This window comes from Halichoerus grypus, chromosome 2 (assembly GCF_964656455.1).
Source record: "Halichoerus grypus chromosome 2, mHalGry1.hap1.1, whole genome shotgun sequence".
Classification (NCBI taxonomy): domain Eukaryota; kingdom Metazoa; phylum Chordata; class Mammalia; order Carnivora; family Phocidae; genus Halichoerus; species Halichoerus grypus.
The window spans coordinates 204,524,640-204,549,665 of NC_135713.1; the positions used below are offsets into that span (position 1 = coordinate 204,524,640).

General features: G+C 60.5%; 1 protein-coding gene across 7 annotated transcripts; it reads right to left on the minus strand.

Moving 5' to 3' along the window:
* Nucleotides 1–135: 135 nt before the first annotated feature.
* On the minus strand, nt 136–24,053 carry RHBDF2 (rhomboid 5 homolog 2). 7 transcript variants are annotated; one of them, XM_078066140.1, is made up of 21 exons: nt 23,958–24,042; nt 19,207–19,286; nt 16,141–16,313; nt 12,392–12,581; nt 9,240–9,404; nt 8,426–8,628; nt 7,676–7,871; nt 7,388–7,591; nt 6,291–6,419; nt 5,815–5,933; nt 5,499–5,693; nt 4,421–4,532; nt 4,128–4,202; nt 3,793–3,954; nt 3,350–3,459; nt 3,137–3,200; nt 2,937–3,031; nt 2,666–2,741; nt 2,392–2,492; nt 2,094–2,247; nt 136–1,426 (listed from the first exon to the last, which is right to left on the minus strand). In XM_078066140.1, the coding sequence occupies exons 5-21, from the start codon at nt 9,381–9,383 to the stop codon at nt 1,007–1,009; spliced, it is 2,559 nt and encodes an 852-aa protein (XP_077922266.1). In that variant the 5' UTR covers nt 9,384–9,404; nt 12,392–12,581; nt 16,141–16,313; nt 19,207–19,286; nt 23,958–24,042; the 3' UTR covers nt 136–1,006. The 7 variants fall into 7 exon arrangements, with proteins under 7 accessions (XP_077922266.1, XP_035944413.1, XP_077922264.1 ...); XM_036088520.2 differs by lacking the exon at nt 16,141–16,313 and having other exon boundaries at nt 8,426–8,553; XM_078066138.1 differs by lacking the exon at nt 16,141–16,313.
* Between the last annotated feature and the right edge of the window lie 973 nt (nt 24,054–25,026).

A 25,026-nucleotide genomic window follows, 5' to 3' on the forward strand; every position in this document is an offset into this window, starting at 1 on the left:
CAACCAAATGCCCCACAAGTTTTCCACCGTCCCTTTGGGCCAAGGCCCTGCCCTTGAGCTCATGGCTGACCCCCCACCAACAAAAAAAAAAGTCCCAGCTTTCACTCTGCCAGAGCCTCTCAGGTCAAAAAATGATACTTTTAGAGAATATCATTTAATACATTCGAGACATCATCCATATAAAGTTAGCGTTACTTTTAAAAATTAGAACCATAATATAAACCAGTAAAAAATGGGCCTGGCTGAGCCTTGGGCAACCCCTGGGAGCAGGTCCTTGAGGTGGCCCAGCCCCCACCCCCACTTGGGCAGGAGTGAGGCAGAGTGGGGTAGGGCCGGCCTTCTCAGCCAGCCCCACAAGGCAGAACACTGACTCAGAAGGAGGGCCAGGACAGACAGAGAGGGGACAGCCTCTGTTTGCGACCATCAAGTGGAGGCTCTCAGCTTCCCAGCCTTGCTGCGTCTCCATGCTCTTTCTCTGCCCCAGGCCACGGCAAAGCCTTTCCCACACGTCTGGTCCAGGAGCATTAAGGGCAGGCTCACCAGGCCACTGCTGGATAAGGGGCACGGGCTAATAGGGCAGGGAGGGGAGGCCTCAGTGAGGCAGGGGTGGGAACCTGGTGGGAACCCTGGCCACGTCCCAGTAAGGGCACGGCCACAGTAATGGGGTGGGGGGGGGCAGGCCCCAGCTGGGGCTGAGTGGGGAGATCGGCAAAGCCGGGGACCTTGGGAAGGAGAGAAGCCCACCCCTCGGCAGGGGTCCTGCCGGCAGGGGAGCAGCAGGAAGGCAGGGTCTGAGTCCCGGCGCTGTGGAGAAGCACACGCTCGGAGGGCCCCCCAGACTGAGGAAGGGGGGCCTCACTCCCCCAAGGACCTCGCCTTTGTGACTGTCACCGCGGGGTCAGTGTGGCTGGTGGGGGGAGGGCCGGGGCCCCCGGCGGCGGGTCTCTGGAGCGCGGGCTGGGGCGCTCTGCAGACAGGCAGCCCGTCCAGGCCTGCCTGGCGGGGGTCAGTGCAGCACCTGGTCCAGCTCGTACTTCTCGCAGAAGCGGCTGGTGAAGGGGAAGCAGGTGAGGTACTCGATCCAGGGCCAGTTGATGGGGTAGACGTACAGCCAGATGACCAGAGAGGCGAAGAGGCCGGCGAAGACCAGCAGCGACACCAGGATGAGGGCCCGCTTGCGGTACTTGTCGCTAGTGCCGAAGGTGATGTAGGGCAGGAAGGCGAAGGCCAGCAGCAGGCCGCTGAGGAAGCCGAAGATGTGGGCAATGTTGTCGATCCAGGGCAGGAGGCCGCAGATGAACAGGAAGAGCACGATGGCCGACAGGTTCAGGAAGGCCTTCCAGGGCCGCTCCAGCAGCTGCCAGCTCTGGAAGAGCTCCACGAAGAGGCAGGCGAGGAGGCCAAACTGCGAACCTGCTGGGCCCACCTGGGGCGGGGCGGGGAGCGGCGTCAGCCCGGGGTGCCAGGTGCGAAGCCGGGGCGCAGCCGGGTCCTCCTACGGGCGGGCTCTCCCAGGGGTGGGGACCCGGCAGCTGAGGCTCCCGGACCAAAGTGGGGCCTGTGGCACCCACCCTTTCTGCAAACACTGAGGACCAACTACGTGCCCAGTGTTTAGTCTGTGCAGTAAGCAGGACAGACAGGCCTACGCCAGGCAGCGTACGGCAGGATGGACAGACACCGAACAAGCCAAGGGCATGGGGTCGAATCAATGGAAAAACTGTCACTGTTTCTGTGGGTCATGAATGTTTGCACCCTGGAGATTTCATGCAGCTCAACCCACAGCTATGTGACTTGCAGGTAGGCAGGCAAGGGTCACGGTCACGAAGAGAAATGAAGCAGAGAAGGGGAACAAAGGGAGGGACAGGGTCTGGGGAAGTCTTTCTGGAGGTGATGCCTGAGCATGACGCAGAAGCATCGCTGTTTCCTTGCTCCCAGGGATTAGGGGATCAGCTAATAAGCCCACAGCTTAGCTGTCCATCTGCTGTCGAGCCTGGCCCGGGCGGGGCCGTGTGTCCCTCTGGCGGCTCTGGGCGGGAAGGGGTGGGAAGCAGCAAAGCTGGCCCTCCTCCCTGCCCCGTCCCCCGAGTCCCTACCTCCGCCCGGTACGGGAGGAAGATGGCGCTGGCGAGGTTGCCGGTGATGCCACTGAGGATGAAAATGATGGAGATGCGGTGCCAGCCGGCCAGCTTCTCCAGGTCCCGAAGGATGGTCATCTGGAAGACCACGGACACGAGGCAGTGCACCACGCTGGGGAGGGGGGCACAGCAGGCGTCAGCCGTCCCATATCTGCCCCCGGCTGCCAGCCAGGAGTCCTCCTCCACGGGCCCAGGGGCGGGGGGCAGGCAGCAGAGGGGCGTGGGGGGGAGGGGCGGGCAGCGAGGGGCCTGTTACCCTGCGTGGAGGAACAGAGACAGCCAGAGCCTGTAGAACTGATCTGGGACCTCGGGGTTGAGGAAGGGCAGCAGCCCACACACCTTGTCCAAGCAGTGCACCTGAGGGCAAGCACGGGGCAGTCAGTGCCTGTGACCCAGCTGGCCCCGATGTGGCGGGGGGGGTGTGTGTGCAGAGCCAGACACCTGCTGCAGGAGGGGAGGCATGAGGCCGGCTCCAGCACGCTGCCGGGCTCACCTGCTCACCCTCAGGGCCCCCGCACGCCCTGCCTCACCTGGGAGCAGAGTGTTGCCTCTTCGTGGAAATAGCCATGCATGAATTCACAGTACTCCCGGGTGGTGATCTCACAGCTGGGGGGACAGGGAGGCAAGGGGATACATCAGAGCCCCGAGTACCCCTGCCCACTGGCAGGAGGGGCGCCCCTCTGTGGGGACCCGAGCTCTGGGGCAGGCTCCCCTTCATCCTGCTCACACCACGGGCGACCCCAGAGTGGGGGAGGGAGGACACCAGCCCGCGTGGCAGGTGGCAACAAGGAGCTGGCTTACCTGCCCTTGGTGCCAATGCAGCAGGGGCGGCCCTTGATCTGGCAATCCATGTGTAGGAAGCCGGTTCGGTTACTCTTGGCCTGCTCGGTGCAGATCTGCGGGGGGGGACGACACGCCCACACTGGGTTGGGCCCCTGCAGCGGCGGCACCCTCACCCTCTCCCTGCCTTTCCTAGACCATTCTCCACCCCAGACACTCACTGGCCACTTGGTGATGTCATCAGGCCAGATGTGGGCGCCACTCGAGGCTGGTTCCTCACAGGTTCTGGAGGCAGAGGTCAGAAGGGGCAAAATGAGGAGCTGTGCCCCCCCCCAGCCTGCCACACCCACCCGCTGACATCCCCAGGGGGAAGCACAGACAGGACACTCAATCCCATCTTCTCACAGCCCAGCTGGGCCACCCTGAGACTGGACCTGGGGTCTTGGTGGCACACTGCCCCTGATGTCCGCTTCTGGCCCAGATCAGACTTGTCCATGGGGGGCCCCGTATCATCCTGCCACTTGACAAAAGTGGCCAAAGTCTCCTGGAGGATAGAGGAGGGTTGGTTGCGACTGGGATAACACCATCCCCATTAGAGTCGGCAAGGGACCCTCTGGACGGGGGCTCTTCCCCTGGTCTCCAGGGCTCAGGCTCATCTCCCAGACCTCCACCCCTGGCTGACGTTCCCAAGACCTGGGAACATCACTTCCTTCACTCCTCCGGGGCTGCGAAGGTTCGCACTCTCCCTGTATGGGGCCAGGAAGGAGGGAGGGGATGCGGTCACTGTCCTTGAGGGCCCCTCCCCTATGCTGGGGCAAGTGAAGATGGTGCACAGGACCAGAGTGGGGCTGGCAGGGGCTAGGGGGCCTGGCCCCACCGAGCAGTCCTTCCGCTGGGTCTGGATGCAGCCCGAGTGGTCGTTTTGGACACAGCAGCCCGAGTCCCGCTCTAGGTCTCGCTCCCGAAGCACCAGCTGCTCGATCTGCCGGTCCTTCCGGATGCAGGGGGAGAACTTGGCTCCCAGGTGGATCAAATCAATCTGGGGGAGGGGAAAGAGCGAGCCTGGGTCCAGAGCTGGCCACTCTCTTGAGTTTCCCCTGAAGGTCCCCCGATAAGAGGGGCTCCTGGGCCAGCTGACCCCTGCCCAGCTGGGGGCGACAGGGCCCCAGGGTTCCCTGCTGAGATGCTGTCCCATCCCCCTGGGCCCCTCACCGAGCTGGGGCCGATCCAGAAGTTCTCTTGCTGGATGTACTTCACGCTCTCATACACACCTTTGTTCCTCAGCACCTGGTGCAGGGGCAGAGGGTAGGGGGTTCAGGGGTTTCCCCATCCCAGGGTATGGCCCCCAGAGTGGGGCTGAGAGGTAAAGCTATGGTGAGCCCGGAGCACCTCCCGCATGGGCCAGGTTGTGGCCAAGGGAGGGACTCCGCGGCCGATGATGCTGATGCCTCTCAGGAGAGGCTGGGGCCCCCAGAGGGGAGCACCCCTTCCTTAGCCTGACTCACCAGCTGGGTGGTGACGTGCTGGGCAAAGCCCGCGGGTGCGATACCATATGTGCAAATCACCAGCAGTGTGATGATGATGTGGACGAAGGTCAGCCAGTAGGTGAAGTAGGGCCTGGGGACAGAGGCCCTGGGTCAGCCCAGCTGAACCCACATCCCAACCCTCACCTGCTGAGCCCAGCCCCCATCAGCTCTCACTTGCTCTCTCCCCTCCCCTTGTATTCCCCTCCAACTCGTCCTTCACCACAGTGACTTTGTAAATGCACCTTCACAGATCTCTCTCGCAGCTTACGCCCTGAGACAGCTTCCTGCTCCCCTTGCAATAAAGTCTAATGTCACCCCCTCCTGAGGGCCTTAATGCGCCCACCCACCTTCTCTTCTTACAGCTCCTAGAACAAACCATGATCCCTGCAGCCCCAGGGCCTTTGCACACGGCATTTCCTTTGCCAGAGACGCTCTTCACATCTCTCTCTGCCCGGCTAACTCCTGCTCGTGCTGACCGCAGCCCTCCCCACCAGCCATCCACTCACTCTCTGTCCTCCTGGGACACTTGCTACACTTGTCATTCGTTTTTTGATTTTGGGTTTGATGTCGATCGGGTCGCCGCCTGGGGCACACTGTGAGAACTGCCCCTCCCCAGTCCTCTGGTTTCCCCCCACGGTCCCCTCACTCATAGAGCTTCTAACTGTCCCTCCGGCCCACCCTGCCCTCCCTGTCCCTCCTGTTGGAGCTGTTCCAGGGCCTGTGTGCTGGCGCTCAAGGAAGGCTTGTTGACCGCTGTTGGGAGCTGGGCTAAGGACACAGGCCAAGAGAGCCGGGAGGGTGAAGAGGCAGCAAGCGCCGAGGACCCTTCCCAGGCGACACGCATGCTCGTGGGGCTGTGTCCCATGGGGCCACCCTGAGGACTTGTCCCCGCTCTCCTCTCCCGCACGAGCTGCTCACTAAACGCCCGCTGAATAAAGGGGGTGCCGCAGGAGAGGGTCCTGGGGGTCTGGTTCTCGGCCCTTCTCCCCTCTGCCTCCAGCCGAGGGGCTCCCGAGAGCGGGGCCCCCGGGCCGCCGGGCCGGCGCAGCAGCCTCACCGGTGGCCGTCGAAGCTCTCCAGCTGGCGCTGCACCGTGCTGCTGATGCTGCGGCGGTAAGTGCGGTTCAGCCAGGTGCCCACCACGCCCAGGCCGTAGTGCCGCTTCTGCCGGTCGAACGCGAAGTGCTTCACCTTGGAGGCGATGCGCTTGCCGCGCCGGACCGCCGTGACCGGGGCGCGGCCGTGCTCCTTCCTGGTGGGGGACGGCCCTCAGCCCGCTGCCCACCCCCCCACGCACCCCAGGACGGGGCTCGGGACGGACTCCCCCGCTGTGCCGCCCCCCCGCACCCGGAGGAAGGGTGCCCAGAACTCACAGAGGGGTCTGCGTCTCATCGGGAGAGACCGGGGAGGCCGAGCGCGGGATCCCCCGGAAGTAGCTGGCCGAGAGTGGGGGAGACTCAAACACGTCGTCGGGCATGGAGCTCATTTCTTCCTGGGGTGGGGTGGAGTGGGGGACACAGAAAAAGACAGTGTGAGCAGTCACTGTCCATACTGCTCCCAGCACCTCAATTCAAGGACAGAACAAAGCTAGACAGGCTCTCTGGGAGGGAAATGGAAGGCACGTGCCTGTCAGCCCTGACGGTGGCTTTCCCGGCTGGCACCCTGCCCTGCCGGGTCCCCAGCAGGAAGACAGGCGCCCAGGAGTTCCACGAGGTGCCACGTCCCAGCCCACCAGTGGGCCTTTGGATCCCTCAGGGGCTCCTGGCAGAGCATGATCAGGGCCGGGTCTCCTCTCCTAACTCCCAGGCCACCCCGTACCCAGTCCCTGAGGCCCACACCCCATGCTTGCCTTACTAAAAAACGAGGAGTCAAATGTGTCTGCTCCGTCCACCACGTCCTCGTCCAGGAAGCTGGGGTAGGCGAAGCTACGTTTGAGCACATGGCACCGCTGTCCCGTGGCGTCCAGCACGGAGCGCCCCTGGAGAGGGCAGGGCAGGGCCCGGCGTCAGGCCTGGGGCAGGTGCCTCTACCCCCCACCCCCTCCAAAGGAACTGTCAAGCCCCTCCTCCCGGGGCAGCACCTTGGGAGATGGGACCCTGCCCAGAGCACCGAGTGTCTGCGGAAAAAGGCCAGAAAGCTTCCGCAGCCCCGAACCCATGGCTCTTCTCAAGATTTTCGGTTATCCTCACGCTGCTGACCTCCTGCCCTCTGGCTGGGGCAGCTAGCTCCCCACCACTCGTTCTGCACCCTTACTCCCCAAACTCGGGCCATTTCCCCCAGCCGCAGCTTCCTGGCACAGCACAGCAGGCCCCTGTCTGCCTCTTTGACCCCAATCTGCGGCTACTCCTCCTATAAAGCACCCCTCACTAAAACCACATCAAACCACGTGCTCTTCCCCTGATGTGCCACGCCCCCTCTACCTCCAGGCCTTTGCATAGGCCCTTCCCTCTGCTGAGAATACTGTTCCTTGCCTTCCTTTCCTGGGAAGCTTCTCCTTATTTTTCTGGGCTCAGCCCAAGTGCCTGTCCTGACATCAGCCCCTCTCCTGTGTGGGCCCCAGCACTCATCACACTGAGTAGTGACATCGGCCCGCCCAGGGCTGGGAGCCCTTCCAGAGCAGTGACACTGGTTCGTTTCCCTCTGCAGTCCCCGGGCCCAACACAACACAGGCGCTGAGTGAACTTGGGTGAAGGGTGGTGCCTGCACGTGTCCTACTTTCCCAGCTCGTGTCAGTGCAGAAACCGGCTTCCCAAACTATGGAGAACTGGGGCTGGAAGGACGTGGGCCGGGCTCCTGAGCTGCAGGGCCCCCCTCTCTGCCAGGTAACCCGGTGCATCCACCACCCTTGGCACAGAAGGACGTACCTGGGTGAGCTCTCGAGGGGTGCTCTGGAGAGAGGGAGGGAGGGATGGCGGGGGCTGGGCAGAGGCGGGGAGGCATCTTTACCTTGAGGAGGGCGGCGGCAGCCTGAAAGCTCATGTGGGCCACAGACATCCTCTTGCGGCGGGGCAGGTGGGAATAGCCGGAGCGGACACTGGTGAAGGAGGTGAGGGACAGGACCCCTGGGGTCAGGGGTGGGTGTGGGGCATGGGGCCTGTCCACCTCATCCGGGTGGCGGAACGCCCGTCCGCGGGCCAGGGGATCCACAATCTGGAGGGAGGGAGGGGGGAGTGAGCAGAGCCGACCGGGCCGGGGCTAAGTCACCTGCCGCCCCCCCGCCCCGGGGGAGCCCACCTTGGGCATCTTGCAGGGTTTCGGAGACTCGGTGCCCTGGAAGGAAGGCACCTCCTGGCTGGGGAGCTCCAGGTCGCGCTGGCATGAGGCCTTGAGGCGGCCGTAGCGCACGCTGCAGTGGTGCAAAGTCCTGCGCTGCCAGTGCTGTCGCTTCAGCTCCCAGTCGCCGCTGACCCCGAACCACTGGGCCGTGCCCCTGAGGAGCGCACACAGAGCCGTGGCCGCGCGCCCACCGCCATGGCGGCGGGGGCGGCGGGACAGGGACCGCGCTCGGGCGGGGGTGACGGGAGGTGTGTGCAGGGGAGGGGACGCGGGGGTGACGGGAGGTGTGTGCAGGGGAGGGCACGCGGGGGTGACGGGAGGTGTGTGCAGGGGAGGGCATGGGAGGTTACAGCGCATGCGTGCACCCAGCGCAAGGGGCAGATCGGCTCCCCCTTTTGCCCCCGGGTAGGTACCCAATGACCAGACGAGAGGGGAGGAACAGAGTCTGGGGCTGAAGCTGGGCTGGCCAGGGCCTCCTCTGCAGCCCCCGCTCCTTGACCTTGAACCCCCCAGCCTCCACACTGTGACTTTCTACAAGGCACACGTCCCCCTTGGGCCTCAAATCCCACCCCCCGGAACATGCACGTTCCAGCCCTGCGGGGAGTGCTGCTCACGAAGGCCTGCCTACTCCTAGGAAGGGGACACAGGGCCAGGCCCAGCGAAAGTCCCCAGGGCTGCTGGGGGGGCGGGGGCGGGAAGGGTGCTCACTTGCGAATGCTCTGGGACAGGGAGGCCTGGCGGCGGAAGCCAAGGCGCTTCTCCGAGCTGCCCTCCTGCCACCGTCCCCGTGGCTCCTGGAGGCTGACGCTCTTCACATAGGCTGGGTTCCTGGGCCTCTGCGGGAGGCAGGGCGGGAGGACGGGCTGGGACTTGGTGGAGCCCAGATCCCGGGCTCGCTCTTCTTTGGCTCCCTGCGCCAGAACCCTGAGAATGCACCTCACCCCTAATGTACACGCCTGAGCTGCTTTCCTTCCGACAGTAAAGTCACCATCCTTCACACTCTTCAATGAACCCTAGCATGATTTCCCAGCTCCCTACACAGTGCTCCCCTCCCCCCCACTCCCCCCTCTGTACGCAAAATGGCCCCCGGGGTGAGTGGGTGGCACCAACACAGGACCCCTTTTATGCCCCAGGACACTCTCAATGAGCTCTTTATGGAGCGCTGGTCCAGCCTGTCTTCATTCCCATTCTCCACAGGGGTCAGGCTGCTGATGCCCAGCACGTGGGGTCTCTTCCCCCAAGTCTGACAGCCCCTCGGGGGGCCCCGGGCGGGAAATGCAAACAGCCGGTCCTGGTGGAACCGGGGAGCCTCTCTTGAGGACTGTGCTTCTGGTCTCCCCGTCCACCGACCACCGGGAGACGCGGCTCCTGCGCTCAGGGCCCACTCCCTGTGACATCTGGGGCCGGGGAAGAGGGGGTGCAGGCCCAAGTGAGGGGTGACACAGGCAGTGGGGGCCTCCCCCGCCCAAACGGTGTGTGCACAGCTGTCGCTCCCCAGCGAGCCTCCAGGCTGCCCCCTTACCTGGGGCAGCATGCTGGTCTGCTCGCCAGGGGCCGGGGTCTCGGGTGGCGGGATGGTGATGGACAGGTTGGGCGGCTTCCGGCTCTGCAAGCGGCTGCTGGACACAGAGGAGACGCTCTCGCCATTCTTGTCAGCGGAGGCCATGGTGGGCCAGGGGCAGGGCGGCTGGAATGGAAACGGGGAGAGGGGGCATGAGTGTGTCGACAGGTGGCAAGACAGGAAGGGACCTGGGGGCCCTGGTGCCAGGGCGGGCGGCCCGGGCTCAGAACAACCTGCAGGAAGTCAGTCAAGCCTAACGCTGGGTTCCAAACCACGGGGCAGAGACTGAACCTGAACTGGGTGGGGTAAGGCAAGTAGGTCTAGTTCTGTCCTTTGTTTGCAATCCAGGCCCACAGGGGCCTGGGGAATACCCACCTTTCCACCTCCTTCCATTGGTGGTCTCTCAGCTTCAGGCAAGGACCACACCCAGAGAGGAGCCGGAGGGCAAAGGACAGAGCTGCAGTGACCTTGGCCGCCTTGTCAGCCTGGTCAAGGTAGGCCAGGGGTCAGAGGGCAGATTCTTTGACCTTGGGGCAGGGCTTGGGGGAGGACAAGGCGGCTCCAGGGTAACCCAGTGCCCTAGCCGCAAACAAGAGGTCCACAGTTGGGCAGGCAGCAGGTGGTTCTCCTAGTAGCCGTCCCTGGGTTTCTAGAGAGGAAGCGGTTGGTGGCTCAGCCTCATTACCAGACAGATGGGAAAGCCACCATGCTGGTTCCTGTCCCCTGGGCTGCCTGGTTCCTTTTTCAAAGGTAACTGAAACTGCCACCTGTTTGGTACTCTTTTCTTTTCATGGAGGAAAAATGTTAATCCCAATGATAAAAGTGGCATATACTCATTGTAAAAACACAAAAAAGACTCCAGTGATTATAAAGCAGAGAGTGAACTCAAAGTCTGCTTGTCACCCTGTCTTCCACGTAAGAGCCTCTTTGCACCTGGAAAAGGATACACGTACTTAAAATTTTACACGCTCACACCATACCTTTTCATCCGTAGGGTGCACATCAATGCATACAGACAGATCTACCTTATCTTTTTTTATTTTAAGTAGGCTCCACATCCAGCGTGGAGCCCAATGTGGGGCCTGAACTCACGACCCTGACTGAGGTCAAGACCTGAGCCGAGATCAAGAGTCGGATGCTCAACCGACTGAGCCGCCCAGGCGCCCCTACCTTATCTTTCTTGATGACCGCAAAGATTTCCTTGAGTGGAATGCACCAAGATTTAATTAATGCCAGACTGATGGCTGTTTAGGGTGTTTTCAGGGACTCCTGTCCAGTGTTAACTGACACGCTTGCCTAGACCATGTGCATGTCCCAGCGGTATCCCAAGACAAACTTCTAGAAGTGGAACTGCTGGGTTGAAGAGTAAGTACATCTTGAATTTCAGTGGATCCTGTGAAATGGCCCTGCCAAGAGGAGGTGGCAATTTACCCCCCCTCCCCGCCCCTGCCCAAATCTGGGGCTTGTCCACACTTGCTCGGCGCCCCCCCCACCGACTCCCACTTGCCCTCTGATTCCACCAGAATCAACACTCTGCCTGTTCTATTCTCCTCCCTTCCTCACTCACTCTGCTCTTTCTCTGCCTAAAATCCTCTCCCTACTTCCCAAAGCTGCTGGAGCGAGTTCGGTTTCTCTTCCCCTAGCATAAGGCCAGGGACTCCACATCTGTCTGCTGACACAGTGCTGACCCCGGGTGTGCGTAGACCCGTGGCGAGTCACACGGGAGCCCTCCAGGTAAGGGCGAGTGGGACCAACATGTGCTGGAAGGGTGACAGAGCAGGCACGTGCGGCCCGAGGCCATCGGTCCCCTCCACCCCGGCCCCCGGGAGCCACCTCTCTCACCTGAGGGATCATAGCGGCCTCCTGACCACTCCACCTGCTGCCCCTCGAGCCCCCACCCTCGTGACCATCTGCCACGCAGCAAAGACATCACCTTTTAAAAGCACCAATCACACCACGTCACTCTCTGCTCAACACTGTCCCAGGATTTCCCGTTCTCACTTAATGTCCACGCTTCTCACTGGGGCCTCTGGGCCCCGAGTGGCTTTGTGTCCTCCTTGCCCCTGACTCGGCCACTCTAGGCCCCTCATTGTCTAGCACCTGCTAAGCTCTGCTAGGAGGTGCTGAGGGGTCATGGTCAAAAGCACACTGCAGCTGGGTGGTCTGGCCTTGACCTGCACTTGACCACGAGTCACCCACATCCTCACCTTGTAACGGGGGAAAGACCTCCCCCAAGAGAGGCGCCCTGAGCATTAAATGAGAGCATGCATGATGCACACTCGGGCAGTGTGTGCACACAGAAACTTGTTCTAGAATGTTCACAGTAGCATGTTCATGAGAACCAAAAGGTGGCAACAACCCAAAGGCCCATCGACAGACCAACGGAGAAACAAAATGTGTTCCATCCACATGATGGGATTATGAGGCAGCCACAAACAGGAGTGAAACACTGACGTGGGGTCCAGCGTGGCTGAACCTTAAGGATGTTATGCAAAGCGAAAGAAGCCAGACACAAAAGACCACATGTTCTAGGAGTCCATTCATACGGAAGTCTGAGACAGGCAGGGGGTTGGGGGGACAGCAGCTAAAGGGTGGGTCTCATTCTGAAGTGATGGAAACGTTCTGAAGCTGCCCGTGCTGATGATTGCACAGACCTGTGCATATACCAAAAACCACTGAGTCGTACGCTTTAAATGGATATGGTTTATGTGGATTAAATGTGAATTACAGCTCCATGAAGCTGTTAAAAAAGTCTCAGGCAGGTGCTCCATAAACATTAAGCCTCTGCCTGTGTTCGTCTCTCCATCCCCGTATCAGATCATCACACGGTGGAGCAGGTAGCTCCTTCCTATCATTCCGGTTCCAGCTTGGGTGCCACCTCCTCCGAGGAGCCCTCCCTGACTGCCCGAAGCAGCTTCCCTGCTCCTGCTACAAGGTTCTCCATCGCTTTACCCTGCTCATCTTCCTCTCTCTGCCTTAGTCACTGCTGCATCTCCACCTCCAGCGCAGTACTGGCCCACAGCTAGTATCGGTACATATTGGATGAAAAACCAGCAAGCAAGCGAAGCGGCTTGTGCCTTGGGTCCAGCCCACCCGGCTACCTGGCGTCCTACCTTCCGAGTTTGGACTGAGCTCACTGCTTCCTGGGGCTTGTTGCAGAGGTCTTCAGAGCATGTTCTATTCCTTCCCTCACTCTACACAGATGCTCTGGGGTCGGTCAAGCTTCAGCTCCGTGCAGAGGTGGACAGATGCCAAGATAGAGGCTTCTAGGCCAAACAGGGCTGCTCCCTTGGTGCGCACAGCCTATAGAGAAGGAAGGGCAGGCTCAAGCAGGCGTGTTGGGAACAATGCCCCTTTCAATCTTCCTGACCTCAGTCTCTGCATCTACAAAATGGGGATAATTCCACCAGCTTCATGGGTGAGGGATTAAGAGATCTGTTCTCCCCACCCGGAGTAAGGACCCCTTGTTGACGGGCTGGGCACTCAGACTGCCAGGCAGCCAGGGGCTCTAGCCTCAGAGCATTTACCTAAAAAACCACCTGCAGACCCCCACTCTGGGCTGGGAACCCCAAATCAGGACGGTCTCTACTTTTTTTTTTTTTTTCTGTGTTAACCTAACTTCATGAGAAACATTTAACTTAAAAACAAAGTGTTGGGGCGCCTGGGTGGCTCAGTCGTTAAGCGTCTGCCTTCAGCTCAGGTCATGATCCCAGGGTCCTGGGATCGAGCCCTACATCGGGCTCCCTGCTCCGCGGGAAGCCTGCTTCTCCCTCTCCCATTCCCCCTGCTTGTGTTCCCTTTCTCGCTGTGTCTCTCTGTCAAATAAATAAAATCTTAAAAAAAAAAAAAAAAAAAAAAAACAAAAAAAAAACAAAGTGTTGGCTGTCTTCTGATTAAGATTTCCTTTCGAATAGAGTAAGGCAGATATTTAAGGCAGCGTTCAAATGATTTAGAAATGTTTCTTTGTTGTTGTATTAGCTCTTTAAATAATTTATTGAGGTCAAATCCACACAACATAAAGGTAAGCATTTAAGAGTGAATAACTGCGGCATTCCTCGTTAGGAAGTCCTGCACAGAGGAACCCTGCAGCAGACCCTCCTCGAGCAGAACCCGGGGCAGGGCAGGTCACATCTCCAGGTGCGCCAGGCCTGGCCCTTCACGTGCATTATCCTACTTTGTCCTCAAAACACCTTTCACAGTAGACATCTACCACTGCTCTCATTTTGTGGATGGGAATGGAGGGAGGCTCAGGGGGTTAAGGAACTTGCCCACGCTCACACAGCTCGGAAGGGGAGCAGATGGATCTCGTCAGGAAACGGGAGCCACCCCTCCCCCCCCCACCAAAGCTACGGGGCACACTGGGGGCTGGACAGCCCCCTATCAGGGTGACACAGTAGAGTCCAGTCCGGAGGGAAACTTAGTTTTACTCAAGAGCACTTTGCAAACTCTGTTCCTCAGAGGCCTGGGGTTACCCAGAGGGGTCTGGGGGGCTGCCGTGGGGCAGGTCTGTGCCCTCCCTCTGATTTCACAGGGGCGGCAAAGTCTTCCAGCCACAGGAGAGAGGGACTCCAGCTGGGGAGGGGGTGCCCGAGGGGGGATCTGAGGCAGAGCTGGGGGCCCAGGACGCTTTCTGCTTCAGGGTTTGCCCAGCAAACTCAGGCATCCTTCCTTCTATCCCAAAGTGCTGGGAGTCCTGACCTCACACCTCAGGGCAGACCGGCAGTGGGTGACAAGGCCCCTCAGAGATCACGGGCAGATGGGCCTGCCTCTACTCTGGGGACAGCTCCAAGACAACAGCCTCCCCTGGGGCCCCTGGATGGAAAGTTCTCGTTTGGTCTCCTTAGGGATCAGGGTGCAGTGAGAGGGCACCAGGCAGGTGCTGTCCTGCACCAGGAAGGGAAGGAGGCAGGCGGTGGAGGAAGGCTGGGACGGTAGAGCTGCGGAGTCCGAGCTTGGGTGAGGTCACCAAGCACGTAGGCTCCTTCTGGAACTCCGCGCTGATCACACTTTCCCACAGGAAGCACCCAGTGCCCTTCAGAACCTGACTCCACCCCCAGCAGACACACATGCCCTGCAGGTCCCCTGGCCCCCACTTCCTCATTGGAGGCCTTGCACCTGGCACACTAGCCTCCCCCTCATCCGCCTGGGCAATGGCAGGTGAAATGTCACCTCCTCCAGGAAGTCTGCCCTGTCACCACCAGACAGAATCAACCACTTTCTCACCTGCCTCCTCTAGCATAGTGCAGACACCTGCCTGTGTGTAGGGGTCCCCTACCCGAGCAGCACCCAGTCTGGCACAGATAGTTCCCACTAATGGCTAACAGGATGGGAGGCAGGTGGGGGGGGGGGCATATGCATGGTTGCAGATGGTCAGTCCACATGGACCCTGGACTAAAACTATCCCCCCAATCCTACACTCAGCCCAGGAAGGGAGTGGCCCACTCTGGAAGGCTCCACGAAGTGCCCTCTGCCCTGCTGTGGCCCGAGGACGGCAGATGCAGTCCCAGGATGAGCCCCCACTGGACCTCCTGTTCCCCTCTCCCCACAGCACAGCCCGGGCCCCCCGGCCTGCCCTTCCATCCCAAAGCCATAGCACCCGGGCTGGGCCCCCCGGCCCAGAGCCCCCCATTGTGTTGCTGCCATCTCTGCCAACATCCTGACACTGGGGAGACTGGACCGGCCCCAGGGCACTTCTGGGGGCCACAGGGAGAAGTGGCTGGGCCCTGGAGAGCAGAGGCAGGGCTGGGGGCACACCTTCCTGGGGAGGAGCGTGGTATCCAAGAGAGCTATTTTCACCATCTTCATGGGCAATGCTGAGTCCTGGCCTGTAGCTAGCTTTACCCCCTGGCCTCAGTTTCCTTCTCTGTTAAGCAAGGGAGTTGGACAAGGTGATGGCCCAGCTCTGACACCCACGAGGCCCACAGTTCAGCACAAAACACCACTTTCCCACAGCCCCTCTCCACCAAGGAGGGGACAGCCTGCTCCTGAGACTGCCCCCAACTTGTACAGAAATGGTGGACAGGTGTACCAGAAGCCCAGTTCCTTCCTTGGGGTGGTGGGGGGCAGAGGGTAGGGTTGGCAGTACGGGGGGGGCACTGAACCCAAGTCTAGGGCATGGAGGAACCCAGTTGGAAAAAAGTACTGGAGCTTTGGGAGCACCCCGCCCAACACATATCTCCCACGCCCCAGAAATGCTTGCTCATTGCAGAGGAAATTGTGACATCCTGGGACAAGGCTTCCTCCTTGCCCACAGTCACATCCGCTGCTCTCTCTAAGACCCCAGGGCTACCGCAGCACCCAACCTGTGGGCTGGGGAGGGGTGGGGGGCTTGTGTGGAAGGTCTGAGAGGCTGCCCCACCCAGCAAGGCCAATGCCACCTGCCCAAGGCCTCAGTGGGGCCTTCCGCCCCAGCCCAGAGGAGCTGGGCCTGGGTAAAGGAAGGGGACTTAGGGTGAGGTCCATCATGGGGTGTGGGTGGGGCAGATTCAAAGAAAAAGTGAAGTGCAGAGTTCAAATCATCCTACGGGTTGACATTTCTGTACCCCCACCCCCAGTGGTGTAATCTGGCTGACAGCAGCCTGGATCAGGCACATATGACAGAAAGGCAGACTCGGAAAGCACTCACTGATGCCGCCAGAGAATCTGGTTTCCCCACAAAGGGTGGGGCCGGGCACTGCCAGCCAAGCCCTATCCCGACAGACAAAGCCACGGCAAGCAAGGCCTCGGCCAGAGAGGTCCCCCGACGGAGCTCTACCTGGGCGTGCCCAGGGGAGCACCCCTCCCCTCAAGCCTGCATGGGCCGGCTGTCCCCTCCCCCCCTGCCCCCAGGGGTCTGGCTCCAATCCCTTCTCTCCCTCCCCACCTGCAGGCCACCAGCGCACACCAGCAGGCTTCTGAAGGCTTCCCTGGTCTTGCTGGTGGCGATGGGGTCTCCGCAATCCCCAGGCTCTGAGGACCCTCATGAACCAGGGCAGGGAGTGAGCAGCAGGTGCAGCTCCAGACGGGAACAGGAGACTCCTGACATCAGGGCCAGAACTGGGGACAAAAGGAAGGAAGGGACCCTTGGACAAGGGGTAACAAGCATCCCCTCCAGCAGAGGAAAGAGGCAGACCACTCCCAACCACTAGATTCCATCGGGAAGTGAACGGGACCTCCCGGGGTGGGGGGTGGGGGAGCGCACAGGTCCCCTGGACCGAGGAAATAAACCGCCCCCTGGCCTGGGCTTGGAGCTGTGGGTGAGTGGGCAGTGCAGAGGGAAGGAAGATGGCCCGGGGCTGCTGGGAACCTGTCTGTCCCCTGATGAATCACAGGATGACGGGGTGACAGCCAGGCGCAAGGAAGTGGCCTCTCTCCCCTGCTTCCCTGCCACAGAAACTGAAACTGGCTGGTCCCTCCCCACAGCCTTCTGGGAACTGGGGCGTTTTTAGAAAGCTGCAGAGAGGAAGCTGGCCCTCACACACTGTGCAAACCCCAGCAAAGCCCCGAGTTCTGCTGACCTCGGGGAAGTTGCTCCAGCTCCCCTCGAGACCCGGAAGGGGCAGCTTATGTAAAGGCTGTCATCTAACCTGGTCTCCCCATGGCCCGTGACTCACCCCAACACCTCCCTGCTCTGCCAAGAGCGGGGCCGGAGCAAAGGGCTGGGAAGTGCCCAGCAGACACCGAGGGTGTGGGGACAGGACTTAGGAAGAGAGAATGCAGAGACAGAAAGGGAAGGGGACACGGTGTCCCCCTCGGAGGCTATGAACTCTAACTCGCTTGCTGGTCAGGGTTAGAGAAGCCAGCAAGTCGCCCCGTCCCTCTCCTTCCCTCCCAGCGAGTGCCCACTTCCCCAGAGATGCCAGTCCACGGACACGGCTGCACTGCTGTGCTGGGAGGCTGCGCGTCAGCTCGACGGAGAGAAAAGCTGAAAGCACCTGTGGGTTTGCGCCCCTCCCACAGGGAGAGCCCCTATTTCTCCACCCCCGACACCTTAAAAGGCTTTGCTCAAACTCAGTTCAGAAGATAAAGAATGGGGAGAGGGGAGCAGGTTCAGGGGCTTGATGACCCACTGGCTTTTCCCCACCAGACCCCAGGTTCTGGACTCCCTGTGACCCAGTTACGGTGCTTGGGTGGCACGCCGACCACAGACACGGGAAGTGGGTGCTGGGCTCCAGGCCCAGGGTAGGAGCTTGTGGGAGTGGGGGTGGGGGGGTGCCAAGTTCTTAGAGTGGTGCAGACCCCAACACCACTTTGTCCCACCCATCAGGCTTTCTTGGGACCACACGCCAGGGGGGCAGGCAGAGACGTGAATGCCCCATCCTCTGAGGGGGCCCTTGGTCCGGGAAGCTGGCTGAGCTGGGATGCAGGGGCAGGCAGCACTAAATGCCACCAGGTGTTCCCAGCTGGGCACAGTGCTGGATCCTGCCCTCCTAGGTGCCCTCCCCAAGGGCTCTCTGGAACTTTCTGGACTCCAGAAACTGCCCGTAGAAGCACACAAGGGGATAGCGGCTGAGCAGGGATGCAGGCGCCCTCCCACACCCCAGGAAAGCAGCAGCTCCCAGAGCCTGGGGGCCAACTGCAGCTTGGGGACAAGAGAGGGAATGGAGCACAGGGGCTGGTCCCAGGGGGCCCTGCCCAACAGCCCAGCCTCCTCTGGGAAGGAGACACGTTCTGTCCCAGTTCTGCTGCTCCCTGAGCATTGCTGTGAAGGGGAGGAGTCAGGGGCGGCACTGGGGGTCCAGAAGGCCCTCGTCCTTTCTGGGTCTGATACCAGGGCACAGGAGGGCTCCTGGAGAGGGAGAATGCGCCATTGGACACCATGTCGACCTGAGCTTGACGCCAGGGGCTTTGCTCCAAACATGCAAGAGGGTTTGCCTCTCAAGATCTTGAGGTACTGGGAATTGTCTGTTGTTTTTTTTTTCCAAGTTTATTTATTTTTTTGGTAATCTCTGCACCCAACGTGGGGCTGGAACTCACAACCCTGAGATTAAGAGCCACATGCTCTTCCAACTGAGCAGCCCCTGCGAACTGGGTTTTTTCACTGGTCCTTGGTGGTGGCAGAGGCCTAGCACGTGCTCGGTGGTTAGGGAAAGGATGGGGTACAACATGGGTTGGGGAGCAGGGGAGGCCCACTTCACTCCTGCTGGAAGCTCCCTGACACCGAGGGGTGACAGGCTGTTTCCAGACATGACCACACTCAGTGCACAGAGCAGGGCTCTGTCTTGGGCTTGCAAGGGTGGGGTCCACCTAATATCCACCGGGCTCCTTGTGGCCTGGCTCCAGACAGTGAAAACACTGTCCAGCTGAGGGAACCGGGTCTTGGGCCCAACCCTAAATGCTGTGAACTCTTAGGCAAGCCACTTAACATCTCTGACCCTAGTCTGTTTATGCTAAAGGATGCTAAGTAGCCCCCCAGGAGTCTAAAATCTGGGTGGCTTTGTCACCATTAGCTGGGGCTCACCCTGGGTGCACACGCAGCTGAGGGACAAAGCCTTACCATAGCTTATGGAGAGGTAAGCACCTGGTCAGGGTCACTCAGCCAGAAGTCAGGCCCTGGGCTGCCCTGAGTCCCTCATCTTGATCCACTCAGGCTGGGGCTCTGGGTGCCCCTCACTTCTGGAGGCCCAGGCTGGCCCCACAGCTGGGAGGGATCATGCCAGGCAAACAATTTTCAGCTTGTAAACAGTCATTAAGGAGCTAATAAACCTGACTTCCCAGAACCCTGCCCCGGAGCTTGCTGCTTCCCCAGAAGAGGCTGGCCCCGGCGCCAATGACGACTGGGCTTCAGGGCACTTGGACATGGGCCCATCCAGGCCATTAAGACTGGGGGTGTAGGGCTTTGTAAATCCCTACTCACCACAGCCCCCTGCCTCATTTTGGGGCAGCACGGATTCTGTCGTTGAGGAATAAGGAGGGCTGCGAGGACTCAAACCCTGGCTTGGCCACTTACCTGCTGGGAGACTTTGGGCAAGTTACCACTTCGGAGCCTCGGTTTCCTCTGCTGTGAAATGGGGTGATGTCCCCCCAAACCTGCCGATCCAGCAGAGATGACATGAGATTATGAATGTACAGGGCCTGGCGCACAATCAACGGCTACTAATTGGTGGCTTCTTTTATTCCTGGTTGACCACTGCGCACTTAGTCTATCTGAGCCAAGAGCCCCAGAGATACAGATCTCTATTTGACAGGTGGGAAAATTGAGGCTCAGACACGTCAAAAGTCACCTGTCCCAGGTCTCATTGTTGGGGGGGGTGCCTTCTGCCACCCCGTACCTGGAGAGGCAAAGCGGCCAAAATATGGGCCTGGGGTGGTGACCGAGGTGCTGGGGGTGAGTTTAGGTGTGGGCCTCTGAGACTCCTGAGCGCCTCCCAGTCCCCTAGGCAGAAATGACATCACCTGGCACTTAGGTAGTCCCTCTCAGCTTATCAAAGGGCTTTCTCAAACCTTCTCTCACGCTCTCTGTCCAGATCTATCACCAGTGGCCGACAAGGAGCAAGGGCTCAGGCCATATTTCAATGCCAAGTCCTGCTCCTGCCCCATCCCACAGTGGGGTCCCCACCTCCTGTTCCAGGCATTCTGCAGGTCACCCTGCAGGCCTGACCTGGGGAGGGCCATCTGGAGAGGGAAGAGAGGCTTCTGGCTGGATCAGGGGCAGGACCACCTGATGATGCCCAACGCCCTGAAAGGCTTACCCTGTTCCTGGCCCTGCGAGCCCGGCCAGAGGGAGCAGAGCTGAGGGTCACCGCCTCCATGACCCCCTCACCCCCTCATCATGACCCACATGCAGGCAGACAGGGAGAAGCCCTGGCTGGGAGGAGCCAGCACGTCCCGGCCTGAGGCTCCCCTCCCACGTCCAAGCCCACCCTCCGTCCCCTCAGCCTCCGCGGAGCGGGGCTCCCCACCCCAGACCGGGCCACTTCTGCGGAGTAATTATAGCACTGCTATTCTCCGACATGCTCTTAGCTAGCCCTCCCAACGGCCCACGAGGCAAGGCCCCTGTCATCGTCACGAGCCTGTGCCAAGGGCACACAGACACGCTCCTAACCCCAGGCCCGACGGCTCCTACCTCAGACTCCGGGCCCAAGACTTCCCATGCATCACCCCTGGAATCCTCACAGCAACCAGTCCTGGTGGACTACACTACCCCACAGTATAGCTGAGGAGACTGAAGCCCGGACCACAAGTGACCCTCATGCTACTGACCACTACCTCACGGGCCACCGTGGCTGCCAGCTTCTGGGCCTCGCTCCTTGGCTCCCCACGCTGGGCATCACCCTCCTACCGTCCTCCCACCCTCCTGGCCAGCATCCCTGCCTGGCACTGCCCACTTAGCTGCAACCACTCTCCTGGCACCCCACCCCCACAACATGCCTCTGGCAGCTTTTGAACTGCAAACAAATGACTTGTGTCTGGGTCCCTGGATAAGTTTACACAATGACGGAATGTGAACACTGTGGCTCTCGTGCTTCCCCGAAGATGAGAGGATGAATTTTTCTTTACACTCAGATCTCACTCCCATAGGGAAGCAACAGTAACTTTATGGGCTGTGGGGGAAAAGCCCTTGTTTTCCCCCAGTGATGGGGCAGGTGGGGCAACTCCCCCTGGCCTCTATCCCGAGAGCTGGCCTGGCCTGGGCACCTCCCCAACCTAGCCACCATGCGTGAGGCGAGCCTACACACTCCCAGCGGGCCCTGATGACCCCGCCAGTCCTCCCCCAGCCTGGCTCAGCTGGATAGGAAACTGGGAGCAATTGTGTGAGCTCACTCTGGAAATCCCCAGGGGTGGCCAGGACAACACTGAAGACTGCTCCAAAGTGGGTGGTTCAGACCCGAGGGGACGTGTGGAGCTGGGGGAGGCAGCCCAGAGAGTTCATCTCCCCAGATGCTGCACCATGGGGCAGGCAGGAGGCTGGGGCCACCCCAATCCTGCCACCGCTCATTCTGAACCAAACAGAAGTGCCAGGTGGCTCATTCAAGTCACCTGTTTTTGTTTCAGGATTTTTTTTTTGTTAAGTCTTATTTCAGTAATCTGTATACCCAATATGGGGCTCAAACTTATGACCCCAAGATCGAGTCACATGCCCTCCTGAGCCAGCCAGGCACCCTCGTTCAAGTCACCTGGACTCGAACAGGTACGTGCATGCACGGACACACCCCCTTGACTTCTTCCTGCCCTTATCTGCTCTCTCATCTAGCATGGTTTATTGCAAGTTGACAGGAACGCTGTGAAGAGTCTGGCCACCAGTAAAAACACTACCACTGAGGAAGAGCCAGACCCAGACCCCAGGGGCCTCCATGCTGTATTTGTGGTGTGACTAATCCCTCCTGCGAGAGGAACAGAAGTCCCCTCCTGGGCTGTGTGTGTATCTTACACCACGTACAGCTGTAGCTCGCACATGAGCGAGCCAGATAGGAGTGGCTCAGCAGCAGGTAGGCACGAGGCTTTGGGGACGGGCCCGGGAGTGACAGCCCAGGTTCAGTATCAGCCTCTGCTGTTCTGTGCTATGACAGACACACTGAAGACGGGCCACTATTACAGTTTTCTGTTCGACAAAAAGACGGGAGTGTCACTCCAGCCCTTTCAAGTTAAAAGCAAACAAAAACAAAACCAGAAAAACCAACCAGAAACTACCACCTGCTCTCCTTCTGTCCTGCTATCGTTCCCAGGCCAGGAGGCCGGGGTCCAGAAGTGAACAGGATGGGAGCAACGGACACTGTCAGAAAACAGGAAGGGAGGGCAGCGGGTGGCCTGGGCTCCTGGGGACGGACAGCTGCTTCACTCCATCCCACCTCTCTAGAACAGCCCCCTCACCCCCATCCCCCGAGAGCTGGGCCAACGTTCCTGAGCCCAACTCAAACCGGAGTCGTCCCTACCGGGGTCCCCCTGGCCTGGCACTTGGCTAACACCAGGAGCACGGGGTGCCTCGCACTGCCAGCAGCGGGGCCCACCCTGGGGCCTCTTGTCTAACCCAGGTTCCCACAGCCACAGAGGACCTTTCTTTCTTTCTTTCTTTTTTTTTTTTGCAGGAGGGAAGTAGATTGGGGGAGCCACAGGGAATTAGAAGCCTGTTAGTCCTTGGATGTTATTTTCCTGGTGTACATAACTGGAAGAGTTAGGTGTCAGTTTAGAAGGGAAAATTCCAGCAGGTCACATGGCGCCAGGCGTCCATGCCTGTCTCAGCAATCCAGCTTTGGGAAAATCTATGAGAACAGAGCTCCCCCCTTCCTCCCCCGCCCAGGGGGATATTTGAGCTCCAGGGCTGCCCTGGCTCACCCTGCATGGGAGGCTGCCTTAGGGGTGAGGCACTCCAGGACTGAGCTGTGAGAGGGCCCTGTTCCCAGCCCCTGGGACTCAGCTCCTCCCCCACAGCACCCAGACCCGCTCTCTGCAGAGACTGTGGTTTGAGCAGGGAAGAGGCAGTTTTATGGCACCAAAGGAAGCCTGTTGCTAGGGGAATAACTGTCCTCACACCTCTTATCTCATTTAAGCTTATTTTGTTCCTCCCCTAACTCCTGGGGAAACTGAGGCAAGCAGGGGAAGTCAATGAGAAGTAACCTGATGGAGCAGATGCGGCTCCAGGGTCTTTGAACCTCAGCACAGCACCGACATTTTGAGCCGCGTAATTCTTTCTGGTGGGAAGCTGTCCTGCGTGCTGTAAGATGTTTTAGCAGCATCCCTGGCCTGGACCCACTAGATGCCAATAACAACAGCACTCCCCTCCTTCTCCTGAGTTGTGACAACCAAAATGTCTCCATTGTCAAATATCTCCTGGCACCAAAAATCAGTGCCCTGCTTGAGAACCTCCTACTGCTCTAAAACAAGCTTCACTCTCCACTCTTCCCTCTGCACTACCTAAAGAGTGAACAGGAACACAGATGCTGGGCTCAGCCTTTTTAACAGCCAATGTCACCAACAACGGGGCCCTAAATCTAGCCACTTGGGAGCCAGCAGCCAGTGCACATGTGGGGTCTTGGGCAAGCCTTCCCCCACTCAGACACACCCTCTCAGGAGCTCCAACCCTTCGGCTCTCTCCGCTTAGACTCACCCGGTTAGGCAGGGGCTGAGACCTCGGCTTCCCCTCTGCCCTGGGATGGGAGGGTGCGTCTAGCAGACACAACCCTTTCTAACCCTAACCTAACCCAAGGCCCTGGAGGAACATCAGCGGGGGCCAACCTTCCCAAGCCCCTCACAGTCCAGAAGTCAGGACTTCTGGGTCCAATCTCTGAGCTTCGATCTAGCCTTGCTGTGACTCCACTCCCTCGCACCGGTTTCCACCCTGGCGAGGCTGAAAGCACAAACTTCGCTTCGGAGTTGAAAGGGGAGGGAAGGGTCTGCGTTCCAGGCGTTTCTGGGAGGAAGGCGGGGCCGCGCGGTCCTGTCCCCTGCCAGTCCCCTCTCTTCCTCCCGGAGCCTTAAACTTCTGCCCAATCGTCGTGCCCTTCCCACATCTGGTGACCCGTGGCCAGGGGACCCCTTCGGCGTCTTGTCCCAGCCGCGCCCCAGGGACCGGCAGACCCGGTGCAGCCCCGACCTCTGGCCTCCGGCGCGCCCCACGTGGGGCCCGAGCGCTCCGGCAGGGCGGGCACCCTCGCGGGCCGCGCACTGCCGCCCCGGGCGAGGCTCGGGCCCGACCCCGCGGACCCCTACGGCGCCTGCGGCCCGGCCGCCGCGTGCCGGGCTCCGCCCTTTGCCCCCGCTCACCTCCCTGCGGCCCCACGTCCCCTGGACGCAGCTCCGAGCGGCGCGGGCCAGCGACTGGGCGGTGGCTCCTGGGGGCGGGGCCCCGGCGCTCCGCCTCTTCCCTACCTGCGCGCGGGCCGAGGGGGCGGAGCGGGGCCGGCCGGCTGGGGCGGGGGCGGGCCTGGGGGCGGGGCCGGGGCGAGGGGCGGGGCCAGGGCTCAGGTTGGTGCGGGACGCTGCGGCCAGCCCCGCGGCGCCCTGGACTTGCGCGGGTTGCTGGGTGTTCCGCCCCTGGGGAGGGGGGGGTCCCCGTCTGGGCAGAACCCTCTTTTCCGCCTGAGCTGGTCTCTTCCGGGCGCCGTCCTCTCCTTCCCGGACAAAGCGCATGATCTAGGTCTGCACTGCCATCACGTCACCCCCCCACCCCGCGAGAAAAGTCACTCCAACGACGACCACCTCCCATCCGCTCCCGCCAGCTCCCTCGTTCTAAGGCCAAGTGGGCCTGTTCCTCGAGCCTTTAGCCCTTTACCTTTTCGTTGTAAAGCATTTGGAGCATCTCAGTTACTCCAAATCCCGCTGCAGCTCCCGCCTCGGGGAAGCCTCTGATCTCGGCCCTCCTCATTCTCCTGGGGGCGGAGGCGCCCTCCTAGGCCGGGTCTTGCTCAATTTCCCCCGCTCCCATCCGCCCGCCGCCAGGGGCAGGAGTGCTGGTCCCTGGGAGAAGCCCGCGCTGGGTGCCTGCGTGGGTGGCCGGGGTCTCTGGAGGAGTCACAGCAATCTCCTTTAGGGCCACCCAGTGAAAACTCACGTTGTCTCTGGCCCGGCGACACACAACCTTCCTGATGGGGCAGAACCTTGGCTCACGCGGGCACCTGCAGCAGGGGAGGAAAGCGCTCAGGATCTGGAGATTAGGTGGGCCCAGCCTCGAGGACAGGGTGGCTTCGGCCCAGGCCCTAGCCCCTCTGACCCTGTTCTTAATTTGAGAAATTGCAAAGCCTTCCTGGCCTTCTCACGTGGTTGGCAGTGGGGATGCAGCGAACAGAACCTGTGAAAGGCTGCACCACCAAGTGTTAACTAGTGGGGTTATTAT

Bases quoted from the DNA above. Each gene is read 5' to 3' on its own strand.
- RHBDF2 (XM_078066141.1), bottom strand. From the start codon at position 9,383: ATGGCCTCCGCTGACAAGAATGGCGAGAGCGTCTCCTCTGTGTCCAGC. The intron at 7,872-8,425 runs GTGAGCACCCTT...TGCGCTCCTCAG, and splicing joins CTGTCCCAGAGCATTCGCAA to GGGCACGGCCCAGTGGTTCG. The intron at 5,934-6,290 runs GCAAGCATGGGG...ACCCCACCCCAG, and splicing joins ACTCCTCGTTTTTTAGTAAG to GAAGAAATGAGCTCCATGCC.